The sequence below is a fragment of the Apis dorsata genome, unplaced genomic scaffold (assembly GCF_000469605.1).
Source record: "Apis dorsata unplaced genomic scaffold, Apis dorsata 1.3 scaffold_99, whole genome shotgun sequence".
Lineage (NCBI taxonomy): Eukaryota > Metazoa > Arthropoda > Insecta > Hymenoptera > Apidae > Apis > Apis dorsata.
Window position 1 is genome coordinate 1,727,719 of NW_006263397.1, and position 16,761 is coordinate 1,744,479.

Here is a 16,761-nt window from a genome sequence, read left to right on the forward strand (position 1 = left end):
CTATGTTTAAGAAATTTTTATATATATATATATATATATATAAAGAATAAGTTCGATTTTAATTATTCTAATGTCTTTTTTTTAATATCTTTAATTATTTTAATGTAGAATCATTCATTTCATTCAAGGTATAATAAAATAGTATAGAAAAATAAAAATAAAAAAGAAATAGTATTTTATTAGAGAAGAGATAAACAAGCACGCAATATTATCACCAAAACATAGCAAATAATAACAAATTATATATTATTCATCATAGGATGCACACATATATGTGTAATCTATCAAATAGACCTTCGAGTAGCGTAGTACGCTATAAACAGAACTATAAATAGAAAGCCAACCGGATTAATATTACGCGTATAATATTCGTAACAGACGGACGTGCGATATAATTTTCCGCGTAGAATCGCGATTCCTGATTAAAATGAAAAATTGTCACGCGCAATTTGCAACCTGTTAACAAAAAAACAAAACGGAAGAGAAATTTTTCGACGATATAAACGGGAAAAAAAGTTGTGATACTTTTTTATCGATCGTCAATGGTGGAAAGTGTGGAACACGTGTCAACTCGTTGGAATGCAAAATAATGATAACAATGGGGGAAAGCCTGTGCCCGGTAACGGCGAGTTAAATAATTGGAAGGCGGAATTCTACGAGCGAATCGGGTTCGTTAACGGTTGATGAAGAGTTATGAATATAGCCGGGATTAAACCGGCCACGTTGATCAAATTTCGCGGAATTTAGGGGACGACCCTCCTGTTTACGACACGCGTGCCCTGCCGTTTCCTACTTTTTCTCGATTTGCATTCAGATTAGCGTGGTTGAACGTCGCCTCGTGTAAAAATGATTTCGAGATGCTCCTGCGAAATTTTGCCCGAATTTTTTTGAACGTCGAGAGAAACAGGTAAATGGGCAATGTGAAATTTTAATATTTGTTAAAATTAATAACGTTTCGAAATTTTGTTTCAGAGGGCTTGAATCGCGAGGATCTTATTGTAAGAGATATATCTATTTTTGAGTTATTACATACAATATTTTTTAATCTATTTTTGATATAATAAAATAAATCGATAAATTGTACTTTGTTACTTGAAAAGAAGTCGAAATTTTGTAACATTTGTAAATCAAATTGTAAATCAAATTCATCGATTTAATGATTATTAATTATTGAAATGAAAACAAATAATCTTATTGCAAGATCCATATCGTTCTCATTATCGATTACTTGGATAATCGATGCAACGAAATGTACGAAGATCTTTGATTAATAAGAAATAGAAAAAATGCGAATTTATTTTACATTAATTGCGAAGAGTTCTTCGAGTTCTTGGAAAAAATTTCGCAAAGGAATTTCGTGATTATCAAAAACGCCCAACACGAAATTCCTCGTTTTAATAAAGCAAAGAAGAAAATGGAAACGAGTGTTAGATCTTGCCAGGATATACACAGGAAGAAGGAGGGGGGAAGGGGCAGTTGCTTTGCATTCTTTTATTATTCCATCCGACACGTTTCGTCAAGATAACTAAATTTCTCGAGTGGAAATACGTATCCTTTTCTTCGTTTTCCCTCGGTTGGAACGTCTCGTTTCTCCTTTTTCCTCTCTGTTTTTTCATACAAACGAAATCCGTGGAGAAGATGATATAAATAAGTTTTTAACTGTGGAATAATTTCGTGACAATCTAGTTATATGATCCTGTTTTATAATATTAAATATGATATTCAATTACAAAACGCAGATGATGATTGATTTTCTGTACAATTTTTTCATGAAATTAAATAAAGAAATAGGTATCAAATAAATATGAGATGAAAAACAAGAAATAATGTAAATAATGGGAAAAAATTGTGTAATTATTATAGAATATGAGAAGTTAGACAAAGTCTAATAAAAAGACTGTCTTATAAAAGCTGGTGACTTTATTTATAATGTTGGAGGTGTTTCAATATTTCCAGGGTTTCCTTAGAAGGTTTCTTTTCTGGGAATGAAAACCTTGGATCGGATTAGTCAAGTCTCTTCTCATAATCTATGCATTTCTTTGAATTAATATAGTATAATAAAATTATACGAAAAATGAAAAGATTGGAATATGATAAAACATCACATCTCACAATTTAGATACAAGTGTTGAATATATATATAAATATAATAAGTGTAATAATTAATTTTTAATTAATTAATACGAAATTGTTTGTAAAATAATTTGACGATAAACATCGTTGAAAGAAATAAGGAATATTTTCAGAAGAATATTTTTCACAAAAGAAACCGTATTTCTCACCGAGTCGAGAAACTTAATTCTTATAAAATCGACGCTTGCATAAAGTGCACTCGAATGGCTCGTTTGAATCGACAATTGCATTCCAAAGAAATGTGTCGAGTGGAAGAGAAGTAGAGAAATAAAGAAAGACGAGAATAAGAATTGTATTAATACTGAAAAAAAGCAACGTCAATAATTTCAATAAGAAAAAAAAGAAAAAAAGAAAATTAATATCATGATGGTCAACAACATCGAAACAAAGTTATAGCGGAAGCTAATAAAGTAAGAAACATGTTGTTTCCGGTTTGACTCTTAATTTAAAGGAAGAAAAAAATTGGGAGAACGAAGATTTAAGTAGAAAGATGAGAAAATATTGTGAGATAAATCGCGAGGGGATTTATGATTCTCTTTAATGATTATATAAGGGAAAAATTTTCTAATTATGCACGTTGCGATGGTTCAACTTGCGGCATGGAGAAAACTCGTGTTGAATAATGAAAAAATTTTATTTGAATTTAAATTAAAAAGTAACTAGTTGAAATAATTTAATTCGAATCGTTAGTTTGAATAGTATTATTTTAAAATATTAGAAAATATGTTATGTAGAATATTGATTCGTTTGAATTCAATTAATGATTTATTTAATCATTTTTTTTTATTTTAAATTTAATAAAAGAAATAGTTGAATAGAATTGAATAGAATAGAATAGGTTTTTTTTTATTTAAATGACATTATTTGAAAGTATATTTTAAATCAATTGAAATATTTTTTATACAATTATTTCAAATAATTATAAAATTATATTCTATTGTATAAATTAATATTTCAAGTGACATCATTTTAAACGTGTCAAATAAAATTTTATACGACGATATCAATATTAATTTGCTCATGTTTAATTCATTCGGGAGTATATTTTCAAATTTTCACATATTCATTTTTTCCAAATGAAATGATTTCGAAATATTATATTAATTAAATTATTATTCGTCGATTAAATTTTTCGAATATATTTATACTAGGAAAACTGCACACTTTTTTTAATAAAGATTACATGTATAAATTTTCGAATAAAAATTTTGATTTTACATAAAGTGTAAAAAAAAAAGAAAATACAAACTTGCCAATAGACAATGAAAATAAAAACCAAAAAATCCTATATTGTATCGCGATCGTTCCAAATTGAAATATCTCCGTTTGCATTTAAAAAAAAATTTCCGTCCTATTTTTCCTTTGTTAGTAGAAAAGATGAACATTGATCTTTATTCTCGTTTCTCGGATTTAAACGAAACGTCACGATTTTTCAATCGTTTGGAAAATATGAAATTAAATTCTCCGATGTCCCATTTGCTTCTTCAATTTTCGATTATATATACGTAGTATACAATTTTTTCAATTTATTCAATAAAGATGCTTTTGTATAGTATGAAGAATAATGGAAAAAAAATATTTACTCGCTACACCAGCGATTCTCTCAATATTTTCATTTTAAATGCGTAAATGCAAATTCAAAAATTCCAATATGTAACTCGTATATATTGGAATTTCAAATATAAAAGATTCACATTTTGATGATCATTCCTCGGAAATTTTTTGCATAATTGAAAAAAGGAATGATATCAATATCTTCATTGATTTTCGAAATTTATAATGCTTCGTTTAATTATTCAAAATTGAAGAATGCACAAAAAAAATTCTACAATTGTAGAATTTTAAAGAGAAAAAAATGAAAAATTCGTTTTTGCAACAAACAGAAAATTATAATAGATAATATAAAAAGAGGTAAAGAAACAGATCGGCTATTATTAACTTTACTCAATTAGTGAAATGAGCGCATCGGTCACATGATTAGTCTTATACGGCTTCTTTTCGCTTTCCAGCGAGATTATCCTCGTACAAAGACATCGATTGAAGAAAGAAATCGTACCTCAAGGTTGGTCCTTGTGCCTGTTTCGATGATCAATTCGCAATTTTAATCAGGAAAAATAATAATTTTCATCGAAATCATTTCAAATCATCGTTTAATTATAAAGAGAAGATGATTCGTTCATCGACTTCTGGTTTGGAGAGCTTCTTGTCGCGAGTTAAATAGCTATTCCTCTTTCCATTGTTTCGTGAAAAGAACGAATCTCTTTCGTTTGCTCCTTACTAATTATTCTTCTCGAAGAATCGATATTTCAAGATTTTTCAAGATTCTACGTTAATCTTCTTTTCTTCATGAAATATCTAACTCCAAGAATCTATACATCTAAAAATATTGACTCGAAAATTGCTATAAATCTGTTCGAGTCACAATCATTTCTATCTTTTTATCAATTAGATAAATGGAACAAGACAAATCGATTAATATAATAATAAGTACAAATAAGCCAATTAGACGAAATTTTAAAAACAATCGTTTCAAATTGGAGATAAATAAGATAGAACAGTCACGATCAAGCAAAAGTAATATAAATCATAAATCAGACGAGTAAATTAGGATAATGATCATGATCAAATAAAATAGAACAATCATTGTCGGCCGAGTCATTGATAAATGGTCAGATAGATAGAAAAAGATATTTGCCGAGCATGAACTAGAGCAAGCCATACTCAAACAAAGGGAATAGCTCTGTCATGGTGCACTATCGATCAATGTATGTAATAAGGACATTGTTGGGCGAACTTGTTGTTGCAAAGGAACCCAACTAATCTATCGATCTTGTAGCAAGTTCGCAGAAACAATTCTTTCACACGTAAGTTGTCCCAGATGTCTCTTCATCCGAGCAGTCGCCCTGCGATCTCTCCTATTTTCAAGCGGGATTGTCAGGCCGAAATTACCTAGGACAGTTTTCATTTCGACCCTTCCCAACGGTATAATACCACAAACTGCGAAATCCATTGCCTCCTTGCTGGAATTGTTCCTATCCTTCCTCGATACGATTCATCCCTCTCCCTTCCCTTTCCTTCCTATCCACTCTTTCACTTCTCACGACTTCCTTTTTATTTCTCATCGTTAACCAGCACCAGTTAACGGGTACAAAAAAGCCTGATCACAATCAACTCGTAGCGTTGGAGCGAAAGAAGGTCTTTTTAAGGGGAAGATGCATCAACCATTTTGTGCCAAAGGCTCGAGGGACAAGGCTCGTTCACCTGTTAGACCGATCTATCTCTGAGAAACGTACAGTGCACAGGTGAGACTCGTGTGGAAAAATAAACTCGTCTGCGTCGTGTTCGGCTGTGTCTGTGAGTGCTCTCTTTCTCTCTTTTTTATCTGAAGTAAGCTTGTTATATGGTGGACGGTGCTTGCATACTGATTCGTTCCTTTTATATAGAGTATCGGTCTCGTTGTAATCAAAGTGTAACCAATTGGAAGTATCCAACGAACGAATTGAATCTCAACTAGTTGCTTTCTAAACTTTATTTTATAAAAAAAACTGATTCTGCGAATTTATTCCAATATTTATTCCACCTAATAGAAGAACGTTTATCGTTTTAAATTATGCTAGATTCTTCTTCGTTTATTCGAATAATTTAAATGAAATTTTGCTTTATATTAAAATTCTAGTAAAGTGGGGTCATATCGTTGCAAAGAGATATTTTTTCAAGAATTTTCTTTTTTTTTTTTTCACCTGTCATATTCCAGCAGGATAGTGAATCACCTAAACCGTCCCTCGAAAAAGGGATAACCTTTGCTCTCGCACCATAAATCAGACTATCTCGTGCTCGAAGGGTTTTATTATTTTATCCTTGGTCCAGTGGCCTCTGGGACAGCGTTGCAACGATGCACGTTGGCATGGACTTGTTTCCTTTTCCAATCCAACCATTATGTTTTATTGTGTAGAAGCAAGGGAAAAAAAATAAAGGAAGCAATCTTTGCCCGAGTTCTTAAAAATAATGGAAAAAAGATAAGCATAAAGAAGCAGAGGAACCAAAGTTCAAGCAGAATTTTTAGAAAAAAAGGTATTGCAAATGAGAAACGAAGATTGAGAGAACAATTTCGAAAAATTATTATTACAGCTTTATCGTTTATTACCAGCAAATTTTTCGTCTGAATTATCATTTAAAAAAATTTCTAGTTCTTTCGTAAATTTCACTACGTAATTCTTCTATCCTTCTAGCTATTTTTTTATTCGATTCCACATTCTTCCGTGTTTGCATTTATCACGCGACTGCGTTCCAATTAAACCGAATCATTGATTAATGCACGACAATGCAGCGGAAATAATTTCTTTAATTGGGATCCGATTATTTGTTCCGTGCAAATATTTGCCCGTTCTTTTTTTTTTTTTTTTTTTTTCCTCCATTACCTTCCCAATATAAAAGCATTAATCGTGGAATTCCACGTAAGTTTTCCAGATGTGAAGGAGAGCACTCTTAAATTTCGCTTGACAATTACTCGAGATTCACTTTAAATGCTAATGAACAAGCTGATCCACATCCTTGAAAACATATTGCCTCGCGTCTCGACTGAGAAAAATGACACGAATCTGCGAATTAATTTTCAACGACCATTATTCCGGTATAAAGAAGATTAAGACTTCCTTCCGGAAGTTCTCCGCATCGTAATTTCCATGCTCGCGAGAAACTCGCGAAATTTCAAACGCTCGTTAACTAACTGACAATCTGTCTAATTCCGGCACAGCTAAATCGAGGGTGACGTTGCGCCACAAACATTTAACGCGATAAATGCGGGATTCTTAATTCGAATGAATTAACGATGAGAGGAGAGAAATGAAGGATGAAAATGATCGAGAGGGATGAATTTGTTGTTTGTAGATACGATTTTTATTTGTTGGTAGAAATGATTAAATGGATTTTTTTATATTTTTTTTTAAATGAAAGTTTAAAAGATACATTATTTTTACGTTTGCTATTTTAATTTCTATGAAAATATAAATATGTTTTTCTCTCTCTTTTTTTTTTTTAGGAATAAATTCGTTGATTTATATAGTTGAAATTCGTGATTCATATATATATATAAAGAAATAATTTATTTCATAAATTTTAGGTTGTGGAATTTATTTGGGAACATCTTTATTTAAAATAAAAATATTTTTTATTTTATTTGAAGAAATTATTTGATCTAATTTTATTGATATATTTTAAATGTATCTGTGAATGAAGCAACAAATGTTATACAAATATTATACAAATTATTTCTATGTAATTTCTAATCCATGGCCATTAGAATGGAACATATTTCGTTGTTATATAAACTACCTTCGACAAGGGTGAAACCAGAATGGGAATCAGAGAATTCACGTAGTTTCCAACGGAATTTGAACATGAGCTACAAGATTAACGCAACTAGAGCTAGTTTACATTAATTAAGCGCAATAACTACAATTTATGCACTACGTAAAGATAAATACGTCAAATTTATTGAAATTTCGAATAGAATCATTTTCTAATAAATTCGATATAATTACCTTAATGAACGTAATTCTTAATCATCACAAATTTAAAACTACCGAGAAAATGAACTAAGAGAGCAAGTTAAAATCGTCCAGTTCAAAAAATTGCAAATGAGAAAAACTTAACGATATCGAATCCTTGAAAATATCGATCTTATTTCTATTGAGAGTATTACTTGAATTAATTAAACTGGCTGGACTAATAACAGGTTTCTCCACGATTGATTTAATATTTCAAATATCCTTTTCTCTCGTTCGAAACGATAGTTTAATTTAAAAAAATAATGATTTAATTTTTCAGATTATTTCATTCATTAATAAAATAATCAATCATAAAATAAAACAAGCAAACAAACAATTGATTTATTCAACTAATATCAGAAAGAGGAAAATATTATTTTAAATAAAGTATCGTTCGAATAAAATATATCAAAATATGCAATTTTTGCAAAATATTAATGATTTTATAATGTAAATTTACTTATACAAAATTTACAATAAAAATAACTTTTCTGTGACACTCTACAATATAATATAAATTATTGGAATTTTCTTCTACAAAAATATTATATCATTCAAAATTTTTCCAATTTTCAATACTATATCGTAATCAAAACTTTCATTAAATCTATTTATATAATATTCAATTATATAAATAGAAGAAAATTATATAACATGTGTAATATATTTGCATATTTTCATAATTCTCATTTCAATAATAATAAAATATAATTTTTAAGAATAGATATAGAATAGATATAAATTCATTATTAATTGCAAAATTGAATAGGAGAAATCGAGCAATTCATTGAACGCGTAACAGGATGAAGAGGAAGATGTCGTAAGTTAGTCGCGAGTTCTGGACTTGGACTAATTAAAAGCACGCTCCAATTAAGCCGAAATAACGAGGGTTTGCGTTCACATCGTGTCATGGCTAAACTCTGTTCAACCACGAAATTTCTGATCCTTTTCCTGTATGTAGCTGCAGGTGATGGTTAACAATAGTGGTAACGAAATTGCTGTCCATTCTTTGCCCAATTTCGATGCCAATCTATGTATCTGCAAATCGATTTCTTGTTATTCACGTGGGATCGAGTTGTTATTAAATTTTTCCTCGGACCTCCGATATTTGTCAATTTCAATTCTGTTTGGAATCGTATCAATTCTATCATTTTTCCTTTCCTCTCTTTCTTTGGAACGATGAACTTTTTTTTCTTTTCACTTTTAGAAACGATGGTTAATCTTGACCATGAAAAGATTACTGTTTTTCAAATATTTATTTTTCATTCTGATAAAAGAATTTTTTATTTTTATTGCAAAAATTCCTTCTCTTCAACCATGAAAATTATAATTTCGTTCTCTCGAAACTCAATTATTCGCTTACCCAATTTTCTTGCAGATTCCTTTCGACTGGAAAGCCACCGAAATTGAGAAAATTCCTATTATTTTCGTCCACGAAACTGATAATGCAAGCAACGACGCACCCAAAAAGCAGTTAACGTTGATTATTTTCCTCGATAACAACTCTCCCCTGCGCGATTCCTCGCGTTTCCGTCGAATTTCCTGTTAGTTCGCGTCGAATAACGCGCGTTGTTCCACCCCATCGCGTTCCATGTTTAAACATCGTAGCAACGATATCGTAGCTACCGTATATGGATCAATGAGTCCAGATTCTCGATTCGCTTGTTAACGAGAGATAAAGCCAATAAAAATCGCGCGAAAATTAACTCCGTGGAAATATCCTTCCGATTAACTCGTAATGCACCGTTCCACGGTTAATTAGGAAATCGGCTGATATCGAATCATTTTAAAAAGCAGAATATTTTTCTTTTGTATTTTTCATTTCGTGGAAATTTTTTTCTTTTGTTTTTAATTTGATTAGACGAATGAAATATTAATAAGCTCGTCTATCACAAATTTTTGGAAATTTATTTAATCCGAAAATATGATTTTGAAATTGATTTTATTCTTGTGTATCGAAATATGAAATTTAAAATTCGTATTATCGGATAATTAATCGTATCATGTAATTAATGTATACCACGATATAAAATATAAAAAGACGTATTTATTACCGATGATGACATAATTATAATTATAATTAAAACGATAATAAGCAATGAGATGAAATTGAAAACACATTATTAAAGCCATCGACAATTTTATAGAAAATTTCACATTTTAAGTGAACGAGAAAAAAATTTTGATAATAAAAATAATACAACGAAGAAGATGGTAAAAAGATGCAAATTCTAAACAATTTAAATAAACGAATGTTTTTTAATCTGTTTAAAATAATTATATTTCATTTTGAATATTTTATTTTTGTAGATTTTTCAATTGCAATTGAATTTTTACGAACGATATTATTTATGGAAAATAAGAATTAATTATTTGCCAATTAAATAACATTTCTTAAACGTGATGATAATATAGAAAAGTGTCTTTAGATATCTTTAGAAAATTTGTCTAAAAGTTTTAAGAGCAATCGAGAAACTTGTCAAAGAAGTTGAATGTTTCCTTATCTCTAGAAAACTTGGCAAGTTCTCCACAAGGACCACATAGAGATCTCGTTTGCTCTCGTGTTTGTCATAATCAAACATATATCGTACGTGTGTTTGCGCCGAAAATTAGAACCGCATAAAGCAACAAAGAGAATCCCAATTGATTTCACGTCCAAGAGGATAAAATAAAAGGAGGAAGAAAATTGATTCGATCCTTTGTGGCGAATATCAGATGGATAAACAATTTTCGGTATACTCATTGGAAAAATAACTTGTCAGCTCATGGTCGGTTATTTTTGCAAATGAAATTGCAACAAAATTTCAACAAAAATAGGAAATTTGATTTGGCCAGAAATAAATTGCAATCTGATCAATGAGCTTTTGTGGCTTTGTATGTGTGCAGAAACAAAAATATGCTGGCGGAAATAATTAGATTGTTGAATGAAATGACTTTGATATTCCTCTCGAATTTTACACGAATTAATAATACGATTGTTATTGTCAATCTCGAAATTGTGTATTATATTTTGGTATAAAAATATCGACGATAAGGGAACGCGCTCATTTCTAATTTTGATTTGATGATGATAATTTAACAAGCATCAACTCTTGAATAATAATTCAAGAGTTAATATTGTTTATTTAATATTTATCTCAAATTATATTCGTAGCAATTTGTTTTTCTTATGCGATAAATTGAATTAAATTAAATGATATTATAACAAATATTAACAATTTTGTGAAAGAGCCGATAATAAACGAAGTTTGTTAACAATTGTTTTAAACAATTACATCATCGAATATATATTACACAAATCGATAACGTGACGCGTTTATTAAAATTCGATTAACAGAATAACAGTCTTAATATAATAGAACGAAAATTTTCGAGAAGGGAATGATGAAATCACGAAAAGTTAAAAGAACTGGCATCCTACTCGTGTGCAAACGACAAACACTTTTTTAATTTTCGCCGAAGAGTATGAAATGAATATGAAACGCGCTTCCAAGTTGGCGCCACGATGCTAATGTCATGCTCCTGCCTCTCTTTTCAACGCCTGTGACGGGTGTCTGGATTATTTTCATAATACCGGAAGACGTGCAACCTCGTTTATAAAATTCTCTCTGCTATCATCGTGAAAAATAACGGGTGACCAAAATTATTTCCCTTATTTTTTTATTACCATTTGGAACGAGTTTTATCTTTATTTCTTGCAAGTTTCTCATTTATTTATTTATTTTTTCTCTTTCAGATTTATAGATAATGTGATTTATATTATCTTCTTTTATTTATTTAAGTAAGTAATATTATAATTTGATTTCAAATTTAATTTATATGTTTGCAATTTAATTTATATGTTTAAAGAGTATATCGATTGTCACGATTTTTCTGATTTTTTCGTTAAGATTAACAAATATTTACAAAAACTTTGCACGAATAAAAATTTCTTGGAAATTTATTATAAAAAGAAGGATAGTTAATTTTTGTTGAAACATTTTGTTTTTAATATTCGTCATCCACATTCTAATTACCAAATACATAACAATATCTTTATTTTCTCCATTTAATTAATTAAATTAATACATTAATCTCTCTAAGTTCGACACAAGAAAAGCTAACAATTCGTTGTATAAATTATAAATTTGTCAATTTTTTTACGAATACGAAATCAATAACTCAGTAACATCCGCAACATTTTCCATAAAACCTAAACCTAATTATTGCAAAAATATATTCGAATAAAAATTCTTCGTTGAAGGGAAAAATTTACAATTATTTGACACGTTTATTTATTTTCAAGAAAAGTAAGTTTATTCATCCTTTTGATTTTAACTGGGTTGCACAATTTAGACGATTTCCTAGACTGGTAAAAAAAAGGACGATTCAGAAGAGTATTTAACGCGATATTTAAATCTTTGATTGACACTAACAAAAGACTTGTCTTTTTCAGGCGGAGCCGGCGCTCATGTACGACAGCGTGCAGGTGTTCGCCATTGGATTGAGGACCTTGGAACAGTCGCACGCGCTCAGGCCTGCCAACATCTCCTGCGAGATGGAACACCCCTGGGATGGAGGTTTGTCCCTCATAAACTACATCAACTCGGTGAGTTTCCACTTTTGCGCATGCTTTTGTAAAGAGACGTGGCTAGTGTAATTATTCTCGTGTGTATTTAAATCGTGTATTTTCGTGCCTTGTAGATTCTCGTAGAACTATTATAATTTTAATTACATACGTTGACTCGTTCGTATATATTGTAGATTATTGTTCTCAAGTTAATTGTTTTAAAATTAATTAGATTTTCGTGGCATATAATTATCTTACAATTTTATTCGCTTGGAGACACATTATTTGAAGATGATACTTTTTAGACGAAGATTTTAGTATCGAATAATTTCGCAAATAAAAACTTCGTTTCTGTCTGAATGACGAAGATTAAGCGAGGCACGCTGGATATTTCGTGATATATCTCGAGAAGTATTTGGACAGGGAACGTTCTTCGAAACGGAATTTAATGTTTCATCGCATTAGCGGGTCACGTTATTCACAGAATGATTGTGAATCGTCTGTGAGAACGCTTAAATCGAATTTAGATTTCCGAATATATAATTCATCCACGGTGAACGGTGTAACATTTCCATCTTTTTCATTGTTCAAAATGAACATACAAACTGAACGAAATAGTTTCTATCTTCAATCGCAAGGATCAATAATTCTCAACTCTTCGTCCACCATGGATACTTTACCTTCAAAATAACTTTTCGTTTCCCAAGATTTAAATTTGCATCATCAAATGTACTACATTTACTACATCTGTTAAATTCATCGAAATTGTCAATCACTCTTGAGTTTAAGATTTATTACGAGTAATAATAAAATAAGAAACATCGAATCCTTTCTCTCGATCATTGATTCGCATGTGTGAGAACTGCGTGGTTCGAGAATTCAATTTTCCTTGTTCAATACGAGAATATCGTCGTGCACGATCATTTCGAATTTCATATACGGAATATTGTTCAGAACGCATTTTACGAAATGAAACACGTCGGGGAGAGGATCGGTTCGTCCACCGATCCACTTTCAACGGGCAGCGACGTTTGTTACAACGCACGAAGAAACTTAGTCGACGGTTCGGGATGAATTACGGGATGCAAAGGGACTGGCCGGCTGCCAGAAACAACCGCATTCGCGATAATTGCGAGTCCTTTCCCGAAAGACGAATGGCTGTTTCACTCGCGAAAATTTCGAGAAAAACGATTTTAATCCCGTGCCGCGTTATAGTTACTCGTTTTCGAGGGGAATTTCGTTGCAGTTTGCAATTTACGAAATTTCGATCCGGGGGAGGGAAAGGAGGGATCGTTTAATGAAACTTTTGAAATTTTCCGCGATTTCAATAACGAACGGATTTCCGTTAAAATTGGGAATGGGTATATTAAGCTCGATCACCTCGATAGCTCGCCTAATTGTAACCGTTTCGCAGGAAATAGAATATAACAGATTAAAGCGATCTCATGGTTAATAACACGTTCGATAATCGATTTTGTTTAGATGATACACGTGAATCGAGAGCCATGCATAGAGGAGCGAGGATCAATTTTCGAGTTATTAAGCGCAATAAAATAATTTATAATGGTGAGATGTTAATAAAAAAAAAAGTAATTCAGTACAATTTTTCGTGCAATAAAAATTTTCTTCTCTTTCAGTATTCAATAAAAAATATTTTTTAATTAACAATGATAAATTGGTGATGGGTGATTGTGTACATTTTTGATGAAAATTAATTTCAAATTTAAAAAGTTTGCCCAAAGTTGAAATTAATTAATTCAATCATCAAGTTATAAGCAAATAACCAATAATTTGATGTATCATTTTGATACGTGGATCCACGTATGTTATTATGAAAGATAATTTATTTAATATTGATTCAAAGCAATAATTTTTTTTTTATTTTCCTAAATTTATTACGAATGAATCTTTTTCTTGTTGCATGGTTCCAGATTGCACACGAGCGTCCACATTCTATCAATCGTGTCGCCATTCATATTCAATCGTTTTACGAGATCAACGTATGGAAAAACTGTTTCTATGAATATCAATGAACATTTTCCAAACATCAAATGTGAATAAACTTAACAACAAATAATTTCCAGCCTGTCAGACGCATTGACTATAATTTATTCGAAAGGAAGTGAGTAGCTCGTGCATTTTTTCTTGGGTAAAACAACACCGTTTGTCATTATCGAAACAATTGCTACTATAAAATTCAATTTCATATCATGGTATTACGTGGCAGTTTACGATGAATTGACGTTATCTTTAATAGATTGAATCGAAGTTGCACGCTCGATACCTGAATAATTAGTAACCAGTTACGAGATTTTCGACGTTACACCTTTACCAATATTCGATGACTAAAGGTCAGCTGAGTGGATTCAAAGGGTTCGACATTTGCAAGTATCTCGTGGGAGAACATTTGTGTGTGGAACGTTATTAATTCAATAAAATATCTAAATTCCAATATCGATTCTGCCTTAAGGAATCTCTCGATACATATCATCTTTCACAGAGTTAAAAATAAGAATTTAAAAATATTTATCAGTCTACTTTACTCAAATCCTGATAATAAAAGAGATTCGATTTCAAATTCAAAAAAAAGCAATGAAGCAAGAATCAAATTCTGTTGAGAAATATTGGTTTAAAAGCAATAAATTGAACATATACCTGGAAGAAATATGTTTCATAAATAATTATCAATCAACAAAGAGAAAAACGCAACGAGGAAAAGAATCGGCAGAAAGAAAGGCGTATCGTTCGAGGGGATGGAAGAAACGTAAAAAGTTGGTGCGTAGGAAGGGGAGAAACCTTAAAGCGAAAGCTTTGACCATCGAGAAAGAAATAAGCCACTAAATCTGCCAAAGGAAGTATTTTTAAAAAGAAATAATAAATCGGTGAAACCGAGAAGCGTCACGATTATAAACAAGAAATAAAGAGCCTCTCGAAAAATCATTTTTCAATGGGATTCCCGTTTCGAACGGGAAGAGAAATGAATTGAATTTATATCGTTTGTTATACACAATTTCGCCCGGCACAATGTTCAACACGGTGTGTAACATAGAACCGTTCTCCGCCTTTATGAATGCGACGCGACGTATCGACATTCGTGCGATAAGCAGCGATGTTCGATTTACCGCGAAATCGTTTTGATTTACGAGCCCACCGGCATTCACACGGCTGCGTACTTATGCCTTGTGCGGAAGATTAGTCGCGTAATCGTATCTTCTGTTCCGGAAGGAGATAATTGAATCGTATTTTGGAGAAAAGGGGATAAATTGGTACGTGGATGAAGCTGAGCCAAGAGGAGAAATTGAATACGTGACGGAAATTAATAGCCGTTTAATACTCCGATGAAACACAGGATGAAATATAATCGTGGTAAAGTGAAAAAAAAAATCATCAATTGTATTTTTTCCATTATGATGTTTTCAATACAGGCCATTTTTGAATTACGAGTTTATTAGTTTCGTCGTTTAATGCAATGTTGTTGTCTCATAATTATAGTAAAAAGTGTAGATGAAAAGTCAGACAAATAAGATAACGTTAGCTAGAGTTGTAAAAGTAGTGTAAGTCGATCATTGACGGATACGTAGCATAGAATAATCAGATTAAAAATTATAGTCATTGTTGATTAAATAAAGCAGAACAATTATGATCGACCAAAGATAATAGGCTCATTACGATCAATCAAATAATGAACAATTATAATCAATTGAAAGCAATACGTCAATCATTATAATAGATCAATTAAGAATAAAAATAATTATTTAAACAAGTATAATTAGCAAATAGAATAGAGCAATGTATTATATAATATTCAATGATTATACTCGATATTCAGTAATAAAAAACATAAATGAAAATGGCGTGATAAAGTAATGATAGATTGCAGACTCGACAATCTCTGTTAAAGAATCATCATCGCACAAAGAACAGCATGTCGATTCTTTCATATATATATCTCTCTTTTAACAATATTCCTTAACTTCTTTTTTCATATTTGATCCATTATTCAATTTTGAACGATCGTCCACCATGCTCGTTTCGTCGAGCATGTTTCAGAAAATGTTTTCGCACGAGGAGCCCATTTATAGAGCCATCAAACGAACCCGTGGCGGTTTTCGAACGGCTCCGTTAAATCGATTTTGTAACCGAGCCCTAACGACCCCATTTCCCCCCCGATTCACTGGCGGCAAAGTATTTCTAAATTGAGAAAAGGAACCCGATTTGCCAGAATTGTGCCAACGGGTATAAACAGAGGGGGGGATAGGCCAGGCTCGTGCCAAAATTTGGTCTAAAGATGGTCGGGAAAGCGTACGGACAAACAACGCGGAATAGCTAATCCCGCGATAAACGCGTTTGGAAACGCGCCAAGTAGTTTTATGACTTGGGCGTTATCACGCCGCGCTTTTCAAACGGCGGAAAAAAGTGTCGTTTATGAACGCTGTAGCTCGTTACCGCCGTTAAAACCGTAAACACCGGCCACGTTTTAAAATCGTTACCCATTTCTTACGCGATGTTCTCTCTCTCTCTCTCTCTCTCTCT

General features: G+C 31.5%; 1 protein-coding gene across 8 annotated transcripts in view; it reads left to right on the forward strand.

Moving 5' to 3' along the window:
* Positions 1-16,761, forward strand: part of LOC102677513 (glutamate receptor ionotropic, kainate 2-like) — a 124,989-nt gene that overhangs the window by 67,430 nt on the left and 40,798 nt on the right. For all 8 annotated transcript variants that reach the window (XR_004149886.1, XR_421222.2, XM_006612206.2 and 5 more), the window contains one exon: positions 12,115-12,267. Coding sequence is in view for 6 of the 8 variants with exons in the window: in XM_006612206.2 (XP_006612269.1) it covers positions 12,115-12,267 (153 nt within the window). In the remaining 2 variants the exon portion in view is untranslated. The remainder of the gene's footprint in view (positions 1-12,114; positions 12,268-16,761) is intronic.